The sequence below is a fragment of the Lissotriton vulgaris genome, chromosome 7 (genome assembly GCF_964263255.1).
Source record: "Lissotriton vulgaris chromosome 7, aLisVul1.2, whole genome shotgun sequence".
NCBI classification, from domain to species: domain Eukaryota; kingdom Metazoa; phylum Chordata; class Amphibia; order Caudata; family Salamandridae; genus Lissotriton; species Lissotriton vulgaris.
This window is the reverse complement of record NC_141695.1, coordinates 489,275,135-489,299,333: the sequence shown is the minus strand read 5'-3', so window position 1 is coordinate 489,299,333 and position 24,199 is coordinate 489,275,135. Positions and strand designations below refer to the sequence as shown.

Sequence of the window (24,199 nt, the reverse complement as noted above, 5' to 3'; positions counted from 1 at the left end):
TTCTAGCCTATAATAAGGTTATGGACGCAAAATAAATAAATAAAAATGCTAAAAAGAAAAAAAAATGTTTTAAGAAAGAAAGCACACGTTTTCATGTTTAAAAATAAAATGTAGGTTGAAGCGGAATTCCAAGGTTCTTTTAGTTCTTCCTGTCATTTTTAACTCCCCCTGGTTGTCCTGCCCTGTCGTGCTAAGTCATTTCTCCTTTCCTGGTCACTCGTGTAGTTCGACGAACAAGGACCGTCTCCGCCGAGGCTCGTGACGAGACTGATGCAAGTGTCCACATTACAGAACAAACGAGGACCCCATCCATCGGGGCTGGGCATCTGTTGTCCAATAATAACCCACCATGACGAACGGGAGGGAAATCAAAGCCTCTAGGATTTGATCGACGAATCCCGAGGAAATATGTGACCAAAGATAGATGGCAGCAGTGCTGAGTCGGCAGATCTGACTTTATATAAGAGCAGGGTCCGTAGGTGACCTCCAATCCGTGCCCAGCTCAGCTTCCAGAGGTAAGAGGGACCACTTCCTCCCAGCACTGACTGTTAAGGGCGCGGGGAGTTTCCTTCCTGTATTCTTCTGGGTACCTGACTTGACGGCCGTACAAGCACTGACACACGCAAGACTTGCACTTTAACTTTAATGTGTTGAAAATCTGTTGTAATTAGCCACTGGGCCGATTATGAGCCAGAGTCTGTCTGCTTAGGCCACTACTGAGGGTTCTGCATGGAAAAGATGCCTGGAATAAGCAAGGATGGCTGCGCTGTGCAGCTGTGAAACCTAATGCCTGCTTCACACGATGTGCGGGTACATGTCCCAGAGGGGAGAATTTACAAGTGCAAAGTGCTGAATGCCTTAGCTGTCGGCTGCGGTTCGCTAAACCCCCCTGCATCGCACAGTTAAATCAGGATGTGCAGCAATGTTTGAAGCTAATTATAAAATCCCCAAAGCTACAAGTGCTCTCTGTTTGTTCAGCTTCCAGGGTGCCAGGAGGACTTCTTACATTTCTGTCGGAGGGAGTAAAGGTAAGTGCTGCATGAAACTGTGCTTGTGTGAAACCCAACTTACTAACTTTAATGATATAAACATTTCACTAGGCAATACCTTGAAAACGGAGATAGGGTTGCTGCCTTTATGACGTAAGGGAAACTTTAGGCAAAGGTGGCCATTATATCAACTGGTGAGTTTCTGCTCCATGCATGAATTGACCACTTAGCTGTGCTCTCATGGATACTTTTTCTACTATAAGCTGGTTCTCTGATTGCTTCTAAGGTGTTGTTTTTCTCCATGTGTTTCATACCAATCGGTCAGGTTTTAATTTGTGAAATGATAATTGCCAGGGCTCAAAGTTTCTCTCAGAAGTTCATTCCTGACGAATATTGTGGTTGCTAATACGAAGGCTGCCTACTCTTGATTCTATCTCATGCCTCTTACTCCCACTTTCCTACGCTTCCTGTGTCTTTAGCTTACTATTGCAGGTTCTTTTTCATCCAAGATTACTCCATTTGTCAGTGTTTACTCGTCTTTTTCTTCTTCGTTCTTCCCCTATTCTCTGGCTTTCCCCCTTCTTTTGTTTTGGGTCAAAGCTTGATGACGAAAAATAAGTTCTGGTGGCCAAAATAAAGTGCCAGTGGGCCCCACCTACAACAATTGGCACAGTTAGGCTCTGCATTTGATAGTCAGTATTGTATTATAGTTTGCCATCATCAGCAAAGCAGCTTGGTAGGGAGATGTCCTGAATGTCCTCTCAGTTGCCTCTGGCACAGTGCACCAATGTGAGGTTAACCAACTAAGTCGTTGAGTACGTGTCAGTTTTTCCGAAAGGACAGGTGAATTTTGTGAACACTCCTGTTACTCGTTCTGACTATATCTACAGTGCGAGTTTCCTTAAACATGTCTTCTGATACTAGAGGAGTGCCCGGAGGACACAGAGCTCGATGGCATCACCCTCTTTGTCACTAACCCCATTCAAGAGAGACTTCCAGGCTATCCTTACATCACAATCTGAGGGAGAAAGAACTATCCCCAAATAATCTCCCACTTGCAATGCTATCCAGAGCTGAATCGTTGTACTTGCTTCTATCTACTCTTGCATCATGACATTCTGTGACCTTCAAGCAGTGATGAAGGCCTGTGCCCTGGGACGTCGCCCTCTTCCCAAAGAATGAGCCTAGTGGTAGGTGTGCCCAAACAACCTTTCCTAACCAAGGGAGCAAACTGGAGTTAAAGGGGCTAGCCTGGGCTCGCTGCTAAAGGCCATATGGTCTAACTTCAGACACCAGAGCTGGAATTAAAAGAATAATTGGTCATGTTTTTGTTTAAGGAGGTGTATGGACCTTCAACTTCTTTGAGACCAATGTAAACTACGGTGCCTGAATGCTTTTTTTCAAGTCTACCGAGTATCTCGCCTAGGTAGCAGATGAGAATCCCATCCAAAGTTGGCATACTTCTCTAAAACGTGCCAGGAGCATTGTTGGCTCAAAGGGGTTCACCCTGAACAATTTTTCAGGGCTCGTCTACGTCCACGATTAGTGATCGGCATTTCACTGGCATACATGCAACAGAGGAAGCCAATGGATTTCAAAGTGTCAGCCAGGGGGCAACAGTCAAGGTTAAAAAGAGAGAGTCTTGTTGAGTGTCACCTATGGTGAAACTAGTCAGTGACCTTTGGCATTAAAAGTAAATGAGTGTGATTACTAGTGAAGGATTTCCTCAGTCAAACCCTAGCCAAAGAATACTGAACAGATTCCTCTGGTCAAGAAATTGTCTGGTAAATGGTGTTAAAAGTCTTGGAGCAGTTATGTGGCATTAACACACTTTCAATTTAGTTTCAGAATAAGAGGCACAAGTGGTAAAGGAAAGTACAGTGCAACACACCCTCGGACCCTCCTCAGGGTAATGCCTGACGTTTACTTGAAATCATGAATTAAAGTTTCAGTATTACAGGCAACTAGAGACCAAGATAAACAACACATGATAAAGTGGCTAGTATACATTTCTAATACATCCATGTCCACATTATCCGCAAACCAGTCAGTAAAATGGGGGGGTAGGACGTTACCATAAATATGTTGTCTTGCCCATTCTGTAGCTAGCACTTATAATATACATGTTATTGTTATGACTGTCATTCCAGATAACATTATCATACATGATGACTTTGGTTGTCGTTGGCCTCTTTGATGTCGTGAATGAATCCCTCCACCTTGTGTTAACATTGTTTGATGATGATACAGTCTGTGTGCTCCGCACATATATAAAAATGTTGAATAGGCACACACTAAATTGATATACCTCTGCATCTGAAGGGACGTTGCAACCATGAGTTCGGATGCTGAGATGGCCGTCTTTGGGGAGGCGGCCCAGTACCTCCGTAAAACTGAGAAGGAAAGAATTGAGGACCAGAATCGTCCGTTTGATGCAAAAACATCCTGCTTTTGTGCTGATCCCAAGGAGCTGTACGTGAAGGGTGTCATCCAGAGTAAAGAAGGTGGCAAAGTCACCGTCAAGACTGAGGCTGGCCAGGTAAGTGACCACTCGAAAGGTTTATGTTTTCAAGTTTACCAAGGTTCACACCAGCAGTAGGCACGTTTGACACCTGACTCTCTTCTCTTTTCACCAGTCTGTAACTGTAAAAGATGATCAAGTATTCCCGATGAACCCCCCTAAGTATGATAAAATTGAGGACATGGCTATGATGACTCACCTGAATGAAGCAACCGTGTTGTATAACCTCAAAGAGCGCTATGCAGCATGGATGATCTATGTAAGTAAAAGAGATTATTATTTCTCTTTATGGTATTAATCACAAAGTGAAATGCTGCTTCATATAAATATATTGTCTATTGTAACCAAGAGACCATCTTATTGCGTTGTTTGTCTAATCAGGTACACTACCAGCAGGCAAATATATCAATTTAGTTTGAACATTCAGTTATACGGTGATTGACATTTCTAGTTTAAATTTGCTGTGTCATTCTGATATCAATATTGTTATGATGGAATTTCAAGTTTTCTAACACATTCTAATAGGACTGATTTCAGACAGAATATTTGGAAATGTTTAGCAGATATCCACTTGTTGGAAAACATTTAAAAATCCCTTCTGACAATCATTCTCAATTTGAGGTTTGTGAAAACATTTTCAAAAACTGACAGTGCAATTTTCCCCCAACTATTCCAGGAGGCATATTTAGTATTCCAACTCCAGTCCTAGAATGTTTTGGGGAAGGTAATAAATTCCCCAAGTATGTTTAGGAATGGTTGAAAAGTAGCAATTTTGAATGACAGAAAGTGCTGCCCTGAGAGAGCAGCGCATGGCAAAAAATGTACTGTATGAACAGTTTTCAATCACTCTACTAGCAGGATACAGAGCTCTCACATTTAGCTTCATCTATTTTGTTTACTTACATACATGGGCATTCTTTTACCTAAATTCGGGATAATATCAATGAGATCGCACACATTTTGACTCCTGGTAAGATCACAAATTGTCTTATCATTTGACCCTCAGCTAGCTACTACTTACTAAGCGGACTAGGTAATGAGTAAGAAATACAAACATAAAAGACAAAGGACTCCTTTAAAACTATATCCTTGCTCTTCCTGTCACAGTTTTCATGACCTCTGGTGTAGCAAGGCAGTGCCAGGGGTATCCTAGAGCAAGCCAGAGCCAGCAGCTGTTGCTTGTATAGCAGGTGATAATTATCTTTATAAGTCTACATTCCATATTTTGGATACTGTTCTAAAAATTGTTCTCAGACCATGCCACATCATAACAGTAATTTTAAATAATAGCTTTTGTTTTAACGTATAGTACTTACTGATTTACAGGGTACCGAATCAACCTACTTTGTAAAGATATAAGGATTAGTCTGGCTTGCTGGAATTTTAATTTATGTTTTCGAGAACATTCTTTTTTGCAGCAATTGTGAATTAGAGTAATGAACCCTCCCCATACCCAAAAAATAAGAGGAAAAAGAAATCTGCTGAACGTTGCAAAATGTGCAATCATTTATATATGATGTATATAACTTCAATGATAGGAATTTGTGCACGTTATTCTGTATTTGCAGCAAAGCCAATTCACACCCATATCTCTTTTTGCTTGCGGATTCAGCATGGAAAATATAGTAAGATCAGATTTGTATTGTTTAAGACACTATTGTCCGTCAAAAGTCCCGGAGTAACGTATTCACGACGGATTTGGAGAATAATCAGTGATTAAGTAAATTATTTTCATATTGATTCCTTGGATGGAAATGTATCTTATGCAGAGATTCTGAAAAAGCTGCATGGACCTGAAACTCCGACCTGTCTCAATGTTCATAAATGATCCTGAAATTATTGTGAATTTGTAAAAAACTGTCAACATATGCAAGACTTAGGTCTAACTATAGGGTGTATGCATTTCCAAATTTAAAGCTAAGGCTTGTGAATCAGGCCTTGAAGTTATAATACATACATGACAATATATATATATATATTGTCCGATTCAACTCTAAATACATTTGTAGTTTGCCTGACTTGCAGGTGCATTGCTCAGGTATCTGGTGTGATCACCCCTTCCCAACTGCACTTGATGCACACATTTTTTTGTAAGATACATTTTCTATGACATTTTGGCTACTGCCCCAAATACCTTGCAATAGCTTCAAGTTTCTTGTACAAATGGTAACATTTCTGTGTTCTTTTCTGGTTTTGCTCAGACGTACTCTGGTCTTTTCTGCGCCACTGTAAACCCCTACAAATGGCTGCCGGTGTACAACCCGGAAGTGGTGTCTGGCTACCGAGGCAAGAAGCGTCAGGAGGCCCCACCTCACATCTTCTCCATCTCTGACAATGCCTATCAGTTCATGTTAACTGGTAAGTATTTCAATAGTGTTTTGCCAACATAGTCTACTGTCTCAGGATATGGATCACACCCTTTGTTTGGAGCTGAAACAACTTAATGGCAACATTTCTTGAAGGCATAAAGTGGGTCGGTCTCCTATAGTTTTAAATAACATTTTCATCCAATGTAACTGTTGCTTAAAATCTGAAAAAATATGCTGTACTTTACAGGTATTTCAATGCACCCTAAATAGCTTATATTCGCACTACAACGTATTTGTAACATCAACAGGCTTAGATTTGGTCAGCCCAGCCACAAACCTTTGGGTAGGAATAGATGTTCCAGTGCTGCCAAGTTTCTCCATGTCATGCACAATATTTTCAGCGAGTCCTGGCGTTTTAGTCTGTTGAATTTAGCATTCTGGGAAGTGTAGTTGCTCTTCTCCTAGAAGTATACTCTCCACTTACAAGTAGTTGGCAAAAAAAGTTCCAGGCATTGCACTTGGCAGGGCACCACTTGGTAGTCCTGAGGGTCATCTGGTAATGCTATTTTAAATATTATCTATTTCTCCCGCAAAATATATTAACAAAGAGATAGTTTGCATAGCCGTCTAAACCTGGGCCTTGCTTGACTCAGCCTAACGCACGCATCTTCCATGCTGAAATCATGTGTTATTTTCTTGTGACAAAAAGTCTATTGGAGAAGTTGTTGTTATGCTTTGGGGATATCACAGTTTGTGAAAAACAATGTGTCTGATTGCTACCCAGAGCGATTGCCAGTGTTCTATACTATTTGCAGCCATTCCACCCATCACCTTTTGTGTGTTTATTTTGAAGTGACTGCCAGCCACAATCAGACTTTTCTCTATGATGTTCACCAACCAATAATAGATCCTATCCACGAACTGTCTCCTCTTCAAAGAATTCTGGGTGAACCCTCGTTTGGCACTCATTAAACTAATCCAGAAATCCCAGCCGTGGCATAAACATGCGTTTCTGTTTGAATAAGGGTGACTAGATGTGCTCAAATTTCGAAAAATACTAGACATTTTTTCACCAATTTAGTTGTGTTAAATTAAACATTGTTTGATGTGTGCTGCTGGCACATTAACCGGCATGTGGCCCTTCAGAACTGCAGAGAGGTAATCGAGCACCAGGGAAAAGTAGCACCATGAGAATTGTTGTGTACCCAGCCGGTCTACCCCTAGTGTTACCACCAAACTGGGAAGCGTTTGTTGAGCAGAAGACGTTTGTAGTAGCGAAGTAGGTGCCCTAAAGTAAAAAAAAAATTATATATATATATATATATATATATATATATATATATATATACACAAGCAAATGTCCCAAGCGGGGGGAGCATTCTCTAGCTGGCGCTGGCGGCGAGGAGTGGGACAGCCTCGCTGTACTTTTTGTATACCGTGACCAGGGACTGGTAGAGTTCGAAACGCGTAGGGTGGGAGAAACTTACAGAAAATAAAGCACTAAAACCAACTTGAAGTGGTGCGCGGCGTCTTCTTTATTGAGGATCTTGATTAAAAAAAAATATATATATATATATATATATATATATATATATATATTATATATATATATATATGAATGGAAAAGGTCAGTTCAAATTCCTCTCAGCTGTTGAGCTGTTTAAACAAAGACCAACGAGTCCCAAAGTTTTTGGCAAAAGGGTTTATTCCTGCAAACTCAGCAGCGCAGTAAATGACGCGTTTCGGGCAAAAGCCCTTGATCACATCAGATTTAAACTCCCACAATGCCCTCTTTAAATACTTGTGAATACACCATGTGACTAGTGAAACTAGATAACATATTACTGGTAGAGGTACTTGTTTGGAAAAGGGGTACATGGTTGTATTATTAGGATGTTCCTATGTCTATGATACATTTTAGTAACCAAGTTAATATAATACCTGCATGAATGCTGGTTAATTCAAAATTAGCTTAGAGTCCAATATGAGTTATACTCCATAAAGTGCATATTATTTCCTTGCTGTTTGTATGTGCAAAGTATCGCCACTTATAAATACATTACTATAAATATAAATATGAATATAAATAAACATATAAATATCATAGTACAAAATTTCATATAGTTTAAAAGTAATAATGTACATACTTAAAAACCTCATATAAAAACAGTATAATATTGTGGTACAAGTTATGGTACCACCTCAATGTGCAAAATAGTCGCATTTGTAAACATAACTACAGATGTGCAAATCATGACAATAAATAGGAGGCTCAATGGTCCTAAACCGAAGTTCATAATTTAGTCTATGAACATATTTTTCACTGTATCAAACTGGGGACATCTATGTTTGATGGCAACCCCTATATTCTAGTAGTACATGTTCTACCTAAAAAAAAACATTGTTTTCTTTTCATATTAAAGTGAAAAGTGCAACCAGTATAATTCAGGAGTAGTAATACTTTTATCCTAGAACTGTATACCGTGATAAGAAAAATAAAAAACAGGGAAGGGGGTGTAGTTTATTTAAATCAAATGACGGACTGAATTAAAACACTGTGAGTAATTAGGACAGGGGACGGTCATATCATTAGGAGCTAGATTTGTAATATTTTCAAAGTTTATGGGGTCGGAGTAAACAGAAGACCTTCAACATGATAGACAGGAAATTTACAGAAAATGGTAAAGGTCTTCCGTAGTGTTTAATCCATTTGGTACCTTAGTGTCTAGCTCCAGGATCATTCTAGACTCCAATTGCCGAAGCAATGTGTCCCTGTCACCTCCCCTTCTGGGTCTTGGAACTGAGGTCAGGACAAAGTAGCTAAGACACTGCAATATATATATATATATATATAATTTTTTTTTAAATCAATCTCTTTTCAAAAGTCTAATAGTTTAAATAAACATTATTTTCTATTTCAGATCGCGACAACCAGTCAATCCTGATCACGTAAATATGCTTCTACTTTTTTATGTATCTTAATCAGACATATGTGGGTTACTCTGAATGGATGGTTCATATTTTTCCCTTTACTACACAGTGGAGAATCTGGGGCAGGGAAGACTGTGAACACCAAACGTGTCATCCAGTACTTTGCATCAATTGCTGCCTCTGGTGACAAGAAAAAGCAGGAGCCACAACCTGGAAAGATTCAGGTAGAGTACACCTATGTATTTGGGGAGTGTGATTCTAAATGACGGAGTAGAACAAAATGACTACCTATTGTTTCTTAAAGACCACCCCATAGTTCTTTATTAATTATGTCATCTTTACTAATTAACTTGCCAGTTGGCATCTAATACCATTAGTCTGTTATGTATTCGCAACATGTAAAGTTCTTAAGTTTAGAGGCTGCAGTTTTTATAAATCTGTATTCCATTTATAAAATTGTATAACGCCATGTAGATTTGCACTCTTTCCTTATATGGGGTGATATTTAGTTTGCACTTGGCGCAAATACCATGGAGCACCTCGGTGTGTAATTGGTGACGCACTGTAGGAGCACACAGCACAGCAGTGATCGATTCAGGGCAGACCTTCACTAGCTCCTCAAACACTGTCTGCTAGAAGCCCTCCAGTCCTTCCAGAGAGAATAACCCAGCACAATTAAAACAATCCTCTGTTGAGTAAACCACCAATGTTGTTCTTCAGTGCATTCAGTATGACAAAAGAGATTGGATGACCCACTCTGTGATCCCAAAGTGTACACAAACCAGTGTAGTCTGTTGGGGGTATTGGCTAGTTTGACTGGCACATTTTGTAATCTTGCATTGAACAAGGAGCTGCAACTACTTTCCTCTTCGCTTTTTCACTTCAAATGTCAGATTGTAACGTTGGTGAACTCTAAAAATGGCTGTGATCGAAAGAAGCCGAAGAAAGTCTTCCCCAGGCCCTACTTTCTCCTATTGCAAAAGTTTTCTAAAGGTCCACTTACTCTTGAAAAGCTTGCATTGAAAACCCTCGTTTCACCCACACATGTGGCAGGCTGTTTTTATGGTCACTTTGTACCCATCCTATTTCAACATGTCTCTGTCCCTTTTACTTACTCATCTCATGCCCTAACATTATTTTATACAAGCCTGTATTACCACCATTCTATTCTGATTAGGTGTTCAATCTGTGCATATAACATATGCAGCATAATTAATATGAGAGAGTCCTGACATCTTTGGACGACGTCCATGCTCTATAAGAGATCTACAAAATAAATAACACAGTCCTGATGCTATGAAGCAAACACAAAGACACGCTACATGGAACTTATTTGATTGATTAAAATAATTCTTACCGAAATGCACTAGCACCTAAACTCCATTTTGTAGGATTTTAAGGCACAGCAAACAACACTCTTCCCATTAAAAACTTGTGTTTATAAACTGGCTAACACAGAACAATGAAGACTGAGATTTAAATGACGACGAAACAAAGGAGATTTCTGTGTTTCGGTTTTAGGGCACCCTGGAGGATCAAATCATCTCAGCGAACCCGCTGCTGGAAGCCTTCGGCAACGCCAAGACCGTGAGGAACGACAACTCCTCACGCTTTGTAAGTTGGCCATTCCGGTAGAGAAAATACACATATGTTTAATATTTGTATTCTATTCTATACATACAACTTAAAAGGACACATGTAGGCTTCTGTACCATTTTTAAAATGTTAGCTCTACACTGGTTGTAATGTAAGACATGCAAACATGTATAGCAGGTAAAACATGGAAACAATACCGCATACTGTAACTGCACAGTCTAAAGCTATCTGTGGAAGTCAAATTGTTTCAGAACAACTATGAATGACATGGTTATGACCAGGAGTCAAACTGATGTTGTTTTTCATGTAATCATCTTATATTATTTATGTTATTCAGGATCCCTGGGAAGCCTTGGGAGCAGTGTGTCAATCATGCCCCTTAATCAGCTGTACTTGAACATTTGCTTAATCAGCACAGACAGGAGCTACCCAAACACAATCAGCAACTGAGAAAATACAAAGCCAGGCACTTAATGCTTATAACATTTTATTGGGGCTAGTTAATATAGTGCAGACCTTTGCATGATTGTCCTGAAAAGAACTAGACGTGTTATGGTATGTTAATTTATTATTTTGCAAAGCACACCTCCATTTCGCTTGTTAGATCTGTAAATATGAATCCTAACTACTCAGATTACAAAATATATGCGAGGAAGGCAGCACTAAGGGTAAGGTATAACACATTATTAAATAGACAGGTTTCAAGCTTTCTTGTAAAATGTCAGCAGTGTGAGGCTGCTAATTTTCAACTCTAGGTGGGGAAGAAGAATTAGAATTTGTTTGGGTGTACAATAGATCAACATTTCACAGTTTGCTAAAGTGTAAAGTGATTTGAAGGTTTGCCTTTTCCACCAAATTCACCAAACCACAGAAAGGAAGTGGGTGTATGGCTTTACATGAGGAATTGGGGGATTTAATGTTAGACTACTGATATGTTTAGGTGTATATTAATCATGCAGTGGTATGGATTTCTGGGAATATACCATATACAGCAGCATACAGTACATAATAACATAATGTGCAATAGGCTAGGTTCACTAGCTAAAGCTAAGCTCTTTGGTGAACTGCTTCTTCAGTTCTTTTTGAAACATTGACAGGGGCCATAAAACACAAAATGGAGGGCTAGGAGATTTCAGGACAATGACAAAGAGAATGGGATTTATTCTTGTCAAACATCATTGCTGCCTTTATAAGACCGGCTAGAAGGTGTTGCAGTTAGGTTTAGAGATTCTTGGAGAATTGCATCTTTCTCTATTAGGCAGCCTAATATGAAATATATTTGTGCTTTAAGGGGCAACCATTGGCGAGATCTTAACACCGGGATTATATGCTTGGATTACCACCATTTTAAATGAACTTTTAGGATTTTTTTATCTACATCAGTATGGAATTAGTTGGAATGAGTTTTGAATGATTTGGTGGAAGAAAACCTTAATCCTTCTTTGGGGTGGAGTTGATTTAGAGCAAATTGTACGTCTTGGAAATGCTGTTGAAAATGTAAACACAATCTGCACTAGGATAATCTAAATAACCTTGTGAGGTAACAACATTTAGAGTGTACAGCATCCAAAGACCAGCATAAAACATGTCATTTAAGCTCACATAATGTACATTGTTAGTATTTATATATGCAGTTATTGTGTTTTCACAGGGTAAATTCATCAGGATTCACTTTGGGGCAACAGGAAAACTGGCCTCTGCTGACATAGAAACATGTAAGTCAGACAATTGTTAGAGCTCATTGAGCGAGGGTGTTGTATAACAAACTAATGCCATACTTTTGTCATTAGATCTTCTGGAAAAATCCAGAGTAACATTCCAGCTAGCAGCCGAAAGAAGTTACCACATCTTTTACCAGGTCATGTGCAACAAGAAACCTGAGCTTATTGGTATGTATACGCAGTAAAAGACAATTGTACACAGTTCATGCAAACCAGAGAATGCTAAATTTGACAACACAAATATATTTTAACTCACAGTTTTGACTACATTAATTTGCTTTCAGATATGCTTCTGATTACAACAAATCCATATGATTTTGGATACGTGAGCCAAGGTGAAATCACTGTGGCCAGTATTGATGATGCTGACGAGTTGATGGCTACAGATGTAAGTTTCTTTGCTTATATTGATCCTTTAAAAATGGGTTTTCAAAGCAATAAATATAATATTTCCTGATCATTGCACGTGTTTAGAAACTGTTTACAACACACTGTTCAGTATGTTTTTCAAAAATCTGAATACATACGGATGAGTGGCCGTCTTGTAAATCTGTAACAATCAGGATATTATAAGCAATGTAACGTACTAGACTAAATTCATTTAAATTCATCAGGGATTATCAATAGTATATATTAGATTTGTTCCCAATTGAAGCGCTCTACAACACATTTCCAACAGATGCTTTGAGGATCAAGGTCATTAAGCAGTAATTTCTGATAAAGATCATTTTGTTTTTCCTGGTTCTACAATGTAATAATCACTTTAAATCTCTTTGCTTCCAATGTGACTACCTACAGTTTATTCTAATTTTAAAATACATTTTTTCTTTCAATGTAGGTCTTTAACACTACACTATAAACAACTTAGAAGTAGGGTAAGCCAATACTATGTTACTGAATTACAAATGCTATAACCAGATCAGTAGGGATAGCAAATGTGTCATACTTGATATTAAAAGATATTTCTACTGAGGGAAGTCTGCAAGAAACCATAGTTCATTATTCCGCAGTAAGGCTTTTGAATGTAGCTCATAACAAATACCAGGTAACCTATTCATTTTGGCAAAACACTCCATAAGTATTTTATTATGTTGCTTTAAGTTGAACCAAGCATTTCACCCATCTCTTTGTTATGTGCAGAGTGCCATTGATATCCTGGGCTTTAATCCAGATGAAAAACTGGGCATCTACAAATTGACTGGTGCGGTCATGCACCACGGTAACATGAAGTTCAAGCAGAAGCAAAGAGAGGAGCAGGCGGAGCCAGATGGCACTGAAGGTAAAGATGTTTACATTTTAGCATGCACCCTCAATAGCCTCACTTTGAACACAATGGGTCTGGTATTAGTGTTGCCAAATGAATTGAACGAAGTTAACTACACCATTACTATCAATATAGTACGTTAGGGCAAAAAAAAAGAGAAAGTGAGGGCTGATTTAACAAATGCTTCAGTCACAGTCCTAGGTGAATAGTCATCATTTAAAAACGAATACATTCAAGTTAGGTGCAAACTGAAAACATTTAGCATGAAACAACAATAGGTATACATGGCAGACTCGATTATTTGTATTGTATATGATTCATTAGTAAGATTTTGAACATTTTCTAGGCTAATTATGACTGCCCCTACCCATTGTGCATGATTGTCATCACCCATTAGCCTAAATGTTTCGTAATATCTATGGAGCCTGCCTCTAGGGCTCAGATAAGAGGATACCAACAGTCATTTAAGAGTACATGCTATTAGAAATAAGGGAGGTGAGTGAAAGTAAAAAGAACTACCTTGGCAGTCCACTCAAATAAATGTGTATCTCAGAGACCTTTTACAAAGAAGAAGCATCAAAAAGGCAGTTTTAGATGCCTTTTTATCCTGCTCTAGAGTTTCGGAGTACAATGTGTTGGTCACTGTAATTGTGCTCTTCCACTAAATCCTCCACAAATGCACAAACTCCTGTTTTTACAAAAGTATACAAATAGTAAAATGTGTACTTTTCCACTGAAACACGGATTGTAGGCAAGCCAGTGGTATGCCTAATCATGCAGAAGTACAACACTGCACTGTGTGCCTGTTTCCCACACTGACACAAAGAGCAATCAGAGGGACAACTGGTTTAATTTACAGTAATCATTAAAGAGAGACCCAGCCAATCCCTCATCATCAATACCCTAGCTCACCAAGTAGTAACATATATATATATATACACACACACATATATATGTATATATACATATATAAACGTGTATATATACATATATATTGACATATTGTTATAGTTTAAGTGTCACATTCAAACTGACACTTTCCACTTAACCATGAGGTCATTTTAACCTTTGGCTATTTACAGTGGAATATATATTATTTCACCAGCAACTTGGTCGTCATTCAGCTTCAGCACGTTTTTAATATCCAGGACTCGTGAAGAGATTAAGTGGTGTTGATGCTGGACATTCACCCAGGGTGCAGTGTGAGTGCATTCTGAGTACTGTGGTTTGCCGATGCAGCCACAGTGGTTGGTCATAGTAATGCAACTCACCTGGATTGCCACCAATGGGAAAACGACATGAACTACATCAAAGCTGACTGGCTGTAAGGGCTTATGTTGCAGCAGGCATTTGATAAAGACATTACATCCGAAACGCGTCATGCCATGCTGAAATAAAAAACCTACCTGAAAATCCTGCTGTGTCTCCTCCAGTTGTTCACATTGTAGGAACCCTTCTGGTATATATGTAGAAACAAAGATAAATGCGATTCTTTGCACAAAGATTGTATTACTTGCGGGTTTTGCACATATTAGGAATAGATACTAATGTTTGCACATATTTATTGCGTTATTTACACAGATTATTGCGATATATTTGCACATTTCTCAATGGAGGAAGGCTGGTTAACTGTGTTACTGAGCAGATCTAAGGCATGACTTTGATTTTTTTTAAAAAGAATTTTTTTCATAACATATGGTTATATTGATTCTGTATTAAGGGCAGACTGAAATGTGGGTTGTCTTACATGCATTCATGCAGTTAGAAACATTAGGGTGATTATTTCAACCCATATATGTAATAATATTCCTTGCTTTTAAACTCTAAATATCGGATGATATTTATTCAGAAAGAAAGAGTATTTATCAAATGTAAGAAAGCGACTATCTGGCAGATGCATCAACGTAGCCTTTTGCTATTCCTAAATAGCGATTTTTAGGAATCACTATTTAGGAATAGCAAAAGCCTATGCATGTAGGAATCTCTATTAAAATAGCGATTCCTAAACATTCCTTAATTGCTACTCGCAAATTGCTAGTCGCAATTAAGGAATTCTGTCCCATTCATTCCTATGGGCCTACAGGCCCATAGGAATGAATTGAAGATTGCATGAGCAATTTCAAGGGTGCAAGGGTGTCAAAATGACACCCTGTTGCACCCCTGAAATTGATCGCTGCACATATGTTGCACACACACATGCCCTAAGGGCACGTGTGTGCGCAACATGAAACTTTGAAAAATGCACAAAAGTGCTTTTTTCAAAGTTTTAGCAAATTACCATGAAGTTCAACTTCATGGTAATTTGCTACTCCTATTAGCGAATTCGCAATTTTTTTACTTCCATGCATTGCATTTAAGGAATCTCAATTTGGGATTCCTTAAATGCAATCGCAATTTAGGAATCTCAATTTAGAGATTCCTTAAATTGCCATTTTTGCATTTGGGATGATGCATCCCAAATGCAAAAATACCGGGAGCAAAGGGGCAGATTCTGAGAATCTGCCCATTTGCTCCCGGTATTTACTCTGATGCATATGCCTGTAAATCTCAACTTGTGCATAGTATTTTTTCAATGTTTATCATCACATGTGGTGTTTGAAAAAGTATTTAAAAAAAAAAAAAAATTGCGAGCTGAGAACCGACTATCTGCGAAGAAGGGCAATCGTCCGAAACGCGTCAGATCTTGCAGCTCCACAAATAAAAAACATCATTGCCTGACTTTGGGACTCATGTCGTCTTTTGAGCTTACCGAGTTAAAGTACGAAGACGGCAGACTGTCCTCATTCATATATATATATATATATATATATATATATATATATTAAATACACGGATGCGTGATGGCCTCCCAGCTTGTGGTGTCTCCTTCGTTTGGATATATTGCGGCCCGCACCGGGTCGCGGATAGCCCCCGCCGCGGAAGAGTGGTTCCTGTGTCATTACTAAAAATGCCACGGACGGAGCAACGTGATGTCTCCTCCAGTGAAGAACGGCGCATTTATCGTCTATGTGCATCCCGAGCAACCCACTACGGGATATTTACTTCATAGAGGAGAAAGTGGCAGTGAGAACCTACTATAGGTACACCCTATTGAACCACAAGTACCATACTGCACAGCGGTGAAATTAGAAGGCGGGACTTAAGAACACTACTTAATGAAAGATTACACTGCCTCTCCCCACAGGCCATTTCCCAGATGAAGGGCGCGACAACGCCCGAAACGCGTTGGAACTTTGATGGCGAACTCTGCTCGAGGTGGCCAAGATTTTAAATGAGCTGCTGGAAGAAACTCAATAAAATACACGGATGCGTGAGGGCCTCCCAGCTTGTGGCGTCTCCTTCGTTTGGATATATATATATATATTTTTTTTTTCACTGAAAAAAGCCAAAGGTTAAAATGACCTTATGGTTAGGTGAAAAATGACAGTTTGAACATGACACTTAAACTATAACAAAACCACTGAGCTAGTTATAGTTAACTCAAGAAGCTACAACTTGAACTTGTATCTGCCATGTACAGTGTTGTCATCAATGAAGTAATTACAGTTTTCATAAGTGACGTTATCAATGATGCCATAGAACATGTAATGAGTGTTGTAATATGTGAGGTCACAATCAGTGCATGGTGAGATCGCAAATTATAGTATTTCTGACCGGCATGCTGCTCCAGTCAAGCGCTACACCCCCTATGAGACCGGGTTCAACAAGAGCTTTTTGGGAATACATATATATACTCACACTTGCCACGTACTGCAAAAGAGAAAGGCAGTTTAAAACAGTTCCTTACTTCTGGGTTATTCAATGGCAGAACAAAAATACTGATTTAAATATATAGTGAATTGAGAACAATTTGTCAATTCTTTTTGAAACTGTGAAAACTGAATTCAATGTGTTAGAGTAAAATTATTCATAATGATTCAATTATTAATTAAACACGTTTCCATTATTACAGTTGCTGACAAGATCGCTTACCTGATGGGTTTAAACTCAGCAGATCTGCTTAAGGCTCTGTGCTATCCAAGGGTGAAGGTCGGGAATGAGTATGTGACCAAAGGCCAAACTGTTGCACAGGTACAGTAGAACTGCCATCATCACTGCAGTCACTATTAAAGGGATTCTAGAACAATAAATACTTACTGATTTAATGTTTTTCACTAAGGTGTACAACAATGTTGGCGCGTTGGCTAAATCAGTTTATGAGAAGATGTTCCTGTGGATGGTCGTTCGTATCAACCAGCAGCTGGACACCAAACAATCAAGACAGCACTTCATTGGTGTCCTGGATATTGCTGGGTTTGAGATCTTTGATGTAAGTTTAGTATATCTTTTTTTAAATTAATATGATATCTTACAAATGTTGATGATACAATAATAATAGTACATCTGTGCAAAGTAATTCTAAGATTGTGTTGCTTGCCTGTTCAGTTCAACACATTGGAACAGCTATGCATCAACTTCACCAATGAAAAACTGCAACAGTTCTTCAACCATCACATGTTCGTCCTGGAGCAGGAAGAGTACAAGAAGGAAGGAATAGAGTGGGAGTTCATTGACTTTGGAATGGACTTGGCTGCATGCATTGAGCTTATTGAGAAGGTATAGTTGATAATAAACTAGCGTTCTTCACTGTTTGTAAGTCATTTACTACAGGCTGGTAACATAAATTCATGATATTTTGTTCTACAAGCTTCTCTTATGCATAAAACACAACGAAAACTCATAGAGCAGATGTGCTTAAAATAATTTTACGTTTGTTATGGTTACATAATGCCTAAACCCCAGATAAAGAAACATCAAAATATGTTAGAAAAAATGTGGTATAAACGTACATAAAAGTGAAAATGATTTCAAAACCCACCTCAAGAGGCAAAAGCCAATAACAACAATTTATATTCATGAGGAAGTGCCTCTTTTGGCATGGCCACTCCCATTTTCGTTTGACTGATGCTGCTGGGTTTTTGACTAGGTGCACTGCAAGATTGCTGTCTAGGCCCCGGTGCATGTGCTCAAAGCAACATTCTAACATGTATGTTTTTGATAATTTTTCTAATTTTTTTCTCTACACTTGGTGCCCATTTAATTCTCATATGATAATTACCGAAGGTGTACACTAAATAATACAAAGATAAACAAAACTGAAAGCCAACTTTAGCATGTACCTTTTAATATTTATTACACATAATTGTCGAAATAGGTAATGCAAGGGTATAAAAATATAAAGTCATTGAATGTAGAAATAATTCTATTCATAACTGTGATGAGTATTATACACAATTACATATCTAATGTTTATTTCTGCAAGCTTTATCAATCTATGCTCCCTCTACCACTTTCCCTAGGTAGAGTCCTCTTTTTTGACGCTCTGATGTCTAATTTCCAAATTACTTTAAAAAAGACTCTGGGGCACATCGCACATTTTCATATCGCGGGCTATCGCCAGATTTTTTCGCCGTGATAGTGTGCAATTATCGACGCGCATCACGTAGGCGAAATCAAATCCGGTGATAGTCGGCGATATGGAACATTAGCGCATGAAAACAAGCGTTGTTTTCAAGTGCTAATGTGTGCCATGATAATATGGGGGGGTGGATTCAGCTTTATGATCCACACCCCCATGTTATCTATGCCTAACACCTGATTGAAGCAGGCGTTGGGAGACCTGCGATAAACGAGTTTATCGCAGGTCTCCTTCTCCCAACGCCTGCCTTGATGATAGGGTGTTAACACCTCCAACCACATTTTACATGTGGTTGGACGTGGGAACGCCCACCCTGCATCCCATTAGCGTTATCTAACGCTCCAGTGCGGGGCGATAGATAACGTCAAGAATACGTCTCTAACTCAGGTTAGAGACATATTGGGAATAGTGCGAAATGAAAATAAATGCGTTAGCGACTTTAAAAAGTCGCTAGCGCATTTATCGAGGGCTTGGTAATATACCCCTCTGTTCTTAATGGTATCAGCTATGTCAAGCTGCTACTAACTTTGATTGCAAAAACATTACTATATACATTCAAAAGCTAGGCCCTTCAGTTTTTCCCATTAGGTAGATTATTATTTTCTCTATAATTCTGTAAACAAAGGAATATCACGTTTTAAGCTGGGATGACCATGTTGTTTCTTAATTTAAATATATACTGCTAACCCTATCACCATGAACCACAAACGAACAAGGAAATGTTATTGAAGTGTAAACGTCATGCATTTATTCTGTAATGATCAGAAGTAAGCAGCAAAATCAATACGTTTATATCACCAAGTACCGAGAAATTAATTAGACTTTTGTTAAATCTGTTGTAAAATATTTTTACCATTTCAAACCATTGTTTTTCATCCATCAGCCCATGGGTATCTTTTCCATCCTGGAGGAGGAGTGCATGTTTCCCAAGGCTACAGACACTTCCTTCAAAAACAAGCTTTATGACCAGCATCTGGGCAAGTGCAACAACTTCCAAAAGCCAAAGCCCGCCAAAGGCAAAGCTGAGGCCCACTTTGCTCTGGTGCATTATGCTGGCACTGTAGACTACAACATCACTGGCTGGCTTGAGAAGAACAAGGACCCACTGAATGACTCTGTGATTCAGCTGTACCAGAAAGCATCTGTGAAGCTTTTATCCTTCCTCTATGCCTCACATGGTGCTGAAGCAGGTGCATATTTAGTATTTATGATAGGCCTAGCCTTTTACTTTTAGAATGATTTAAATTAATTTCTCTTATCACAGCGTATCGTCTATCTTTCTGAGAGTTGATGTAAAAATTATTATTATTGTTGTTGTGAAGAAGGACTTTGTTTTAAGGCTCTTTTTCCGAAACGTCTGAAAGCATTATGAAAGGAATAACAACCTCAATGTACACCTCTAACATGTACACAATCGAAAATAGAAAACAAATAACTAAAGAATGCATGTTTCTGTAAATAATTTGAAAACATATGCAGCCATTAAGTATGTATTCAATTATTGAATCCACCATTATGTGTGAAAAAATTAACGTATCACATGATAAATCTGAGGTAGGTTTTTTCTAAGATCCTTTCAATTTCTAGTTTCAAATATTTCTCATTGCACTTAATTTATTCAAGATACCGCTGGCAAGAAGGCTGGCAAGAAGAAGGGTGGCTCATTCCAGACTGTGTCTGCACTTTTCAGAGTAAGTATTTTACAATAATTTCAAGAATAAAGAGTATTTACAATAAAAAGCAGAATGACCCTATGTGCTTAAAAGTCGTCTATTATTTTAATCATAGGAAAACTTAAACAAATTGATGTCCAACCTCAGGAGCACCCACCCTCACTTTGTTCGCTGTCTTATCCCCAACGAGACAAAGACACCTGGTAAGTCAACCTATTGAAATTTCACACACATTGTTCCTTTTATATGGTTAATGGTCCTGTATAGAAATGATTTGTTTGTGACTTATTCCTGGTTCCATAGTTTTCAAGAATAAGACACACAAACTCAAGAAAAAATGGCCATAACCAGGTACAATAGATGCAGCTTTAAGGGAATTTGTCAGAAGCTTAAATATTTGAAAACACAGTTTTGAATGTGGCAATGCTACATACACAAGCGTTGAGGAAAGATTACATCAATGTATAACTTTTTAACAAAAATGATACTGAGAGGAAATGACGTGGAAATCATACTGCGTTTCTGAATTATTAACAGTCTAACTACGTGTTTATAAAACAATTATTTACTTTAATGATTGTTAACAAGAATGTATTATTTGTAGGAGATTTCACAGTTAATTATTTCAGTTAATTATTCACACCCCACAACCATAGAAACGTCAAGAAACACCAGCATGTATGGCAGCTAAGATTATTTTATAAATGCAATTGTTTTCAGTAATCCAAAGAAAGACAAAGGGCCGGATGTAGGAAGGCCATTACCAGTCGGTAACGGCCGAACTCGGCTGTTACTGACCGGTAAGTGGCTTTCCCTATGTAGGTGGCAAATTTACCGATTCAGTAAATACCGAATCGGTATTTACCGATTCGGTATTTACCGAATCATCCTTTACCGATTCTATATTTACTGAATCAGTAAATGAAATGTAGGAATCACTTTGAAGAGTGCTTCTGTGCGTACAGGATTCGTTATTTACCACCAACTATTAGTTGATGCTAAATAACAAATACCTCTTTAAATGCAAATCTGTGCATTTACATCTGTGCAATGTGACAGACATACATGCCCTTAGGGCATGTATGTGTGCCACATGTGCACACAAGCACTATTCAGGGGTGCAACAGGGTGTCAAAGTGACACCCTGCCACCCTTGACTCTTTCCCTATTTTACTGAATCAGTAATTACCGATTCGGTAATTGCCATTCATTCCTATGGGCCTTAAGGCCCATAGGAATGAATGGCAATTACCGAATCAGTAATTACCGATTCGGTAATTACCGAATCTTATTTTAGCGAATTATTACCTACATAGGATTTACCGATTCTAAAATACTGAATCGGTAAAATTCGGTATTTTAGAATCGGTAAATCCTATTTACCTACATCTAGCCCAAAGTTTCTAAAATATACAAATGTTATATGTTTTGCATTTTACACCAGACGATCTAGATGTAACAGCCTTCTAATTGTTCCATAGATTAATTGTGCAAATTTGATTTTAATTATTGGATACATATTAAAATGCATTTTTGAAAATTTGCGTTTAAGGTGCAATGGATCACCATTTGGTTATCCATCAGCTGAGGTGTAATGGTGTACTAGAAGGCATCAGAATTTGCAGGAAGGGATTCCCCAGCAGAATTCTATATGGTGACTTCAAACAACGGTAATTTGTGCATGCAAAATATATTTCAAATATTTAATTCACATACTCTACAACACTATAAACATTCAATAATGCTCACTTCACAGATCTCTGTTCCGAGTCTAAATGCAAGAAAAATATATGAAACAATATATACCTACTTCTCTTCCACAAGCAGAATGTATTTTTTGATGTGTTCAAGCATGTTTATTTGTATAATACTTAGTTGTGTGAAAGGGGTTATTACTTGTCGATCAAATATGCCTAGATTTTTCAATACGGTTTGAAACTTTGTATAGAAAAAATGGATTTAACCAGTGTCACCCTACGGACACAGAGGTTCATGAATCACTTAAACACAATGCTAACCATATTGCTAGTTATATTTTAGATACAAGCAAGCTACAGCATAAGGTTTATGTGATCTGAAATTAATTGATAGCTCTGGCAGACTTGGAGCATCTATATTCAAACATGATATGTCTTATACAAAGTCCTTAAAATAACTCAGTATGTCAACACTAAATGTTCTAACTTCATTGGTAAAGTATTGAAATTATACTTCAAGTGCATTAGGTACCCTATTTTGCAATACCTGTGATAATCCTAGCTTAGTAATCATATGGTTGGGATACCCGACACCCCCTCTCAACACAATCCCCAAGAATGGGAAGACGGAAACGGTTCTGAACTTTTGGAAGGCGGGAGGGAGTTACCCTCCCGGCCGTATTTATTAAAATATGAAACAAAATTAAAACTTTAAAATAACAGTTTCATATCATGTACAATTTCATTTACACATTACGATGTTCTTGGCTAACCTTAACACATCTCTAATACAAAGGTTCTCCTAGCCGATACTAAAACATCCTGTAAATGCATTTCTCAAAATTGAAATTGTACATCCTAACATTACGGGCCAACGGCAAAGTCGTAACCGGTGTCAGATCCCTAATACCAGAACTCCCCCCTCACCTGTGAGGGGCGGGCGCACAGAGGACTGTACCTCTCTGCCAACTTCCAATTTCCCTTGTCTTAACGGGGGCCCCTGTTTACTCGACGCCATCTTAGTGGTCGTCCGAGGACTCGTGTGAGGTGTCTAGAAGGTAGCGTAGACCCCCCTCCCACCCCACACTGCTTACCACATCTGCCGTCGCAGATGTCCTGGCCCCGGGAAATTCCCAGGAGGGGCCCGTAGCCCCTCCTCCCCAGGGAGGGGCCTTGACCGCCTTCCCTTTCGGCGTCCCCATCCTTAGAAGGGGACCGCCTCCCCGTTTGAGGGGCCAATGGCCGCCTCCCCCCGGGCGCTCCCATCCATAATGGGTGACGCCCCACCTCTAGGGCTCTTCCAATTACTGCTCACCGATCATGACCTTACCGCCACAGGCCGGATAGTTGACCGGCTATCCGGACCCCCCACAAAACTCCTACTTAAAGGTCATGGCTGCACAAACTCGTTAACCAGGCTACGAAGTCTCCTATGAGTAAAGCATCCCCCTCCCGGGACAAATGGACCCCATCCTCCAGGTACATATGGTCCCCCCTGATACATCCATGAGGAATAGAATGCAATGTACATGTACGGAACAACCTACCAAGTTTGTTATTCACTTTCTTCACCGACTGATTTAAAGCTGACACAGAAATAGCCCCCCGCCACACCTTCCGTGGAATCATTTGGGACCATGCAATCGTGCACCCCGGAACCCTTCTCGCCAACCAACTTACTGTGGTTAAGATTAATTCGAGAAGTACTCGTCGACCCGTGGTCACCAAATCATTGCCCCCAAGATGCACTATGATTACAGATTACAGTTGTCCGCCCTAACAGACCCTCCATAAAATTTTGAAACTGGTCAATACAGAGCCCGCCCCTTCCGTAGAAGGTCACCCTGTACCCGTATTCCCCAGCCATGTGAATCATGTCACCTGCTTTGAATACGTCTGCGGCACGCCTCACGTATGAGTGGCCGACGACCCACACCACTCTTCCCTCAGCCGGTGATCTTTGACCGCTGGTCCCCAGGTGTCGGGTCAACTGCACAGTCCGCCCCGCAAAGCCTGCTCGCGAAACTGAAAACCAAACAG

General features: G+C 39.1%; 1 protein-coding gene across 1 annotated transcript in view; it reads left to right on the top strand.

Moving 5' to 3' along the window:
* Positions 1–491: 491 nt before the first annotated feature.
* Positions 492–24,199, top strand: part of LOC147701929 (myosin-4-like) — a 66,413-nt gene continuing 42,705 nt past the window's right edge. The window contains exons 1-19 of the mRNA XM_086930555.1: positions 492–515; positions 979–1,028; positions 3,312–3,528; positions 3,626–3,769; positions 5,712–5,868; positions 8,741–8,768; positions 8,860–8,974; positions 10,272–10,364; positions 11,998–12,061; positions 12,137–12,235; positions 12,352–12,455; positions 13,208–13,346; positions 17,284–17,402; positions 17,491–17,640; positions 17,757–17,927; positions 19,673–19,979; positions 20,413–20,480; positions 20,578–20,665; positions 22,015–22,132. Of these exons, the coding sequence (XP_086786681.1) occupies positions 3,325–3,528; positions 3,626–3,769; positions 5,712–5,868; positions 8,741–8,768; positions 8,860–8,974; positions 10,272–10,364; positions 11,998–12,061; positions 12,137–12,235; positions 12,352–12,455; positions 13,208–13,346; positions 17,284–17,402; positions 17,491–17,640; positions 17,757–17,927; positions 19,673–19,979; positions 20,413–20,480; positions 20,578–20,665; positions 22,015–22,132 (2,168 nt within the window). The 5' untranslated portion in view covers positions 492–515; positions 979–1,028; positions 3,312–3,324. The remainder of the gene's footprint in view (positions 516–978; positions 1,029–3,311; positions 3,529–3,625; positions 3,770–5,711; positions 5,869–8,740; positions 8,769–8,859; positions 8,975–10,271; positions 10,365–11,997; positions 12,062–12,136; positions 12,236–12,351; positions 12,456–13,207; positions 13,347–17,283; positions 17,403–17,490; positions 17,641–17,756; positions 17,928–19,672; positions 19,980–20,412; positions 20,481–20,577; positions 20,666–22,014; positions 22,133–24,199) is intronic.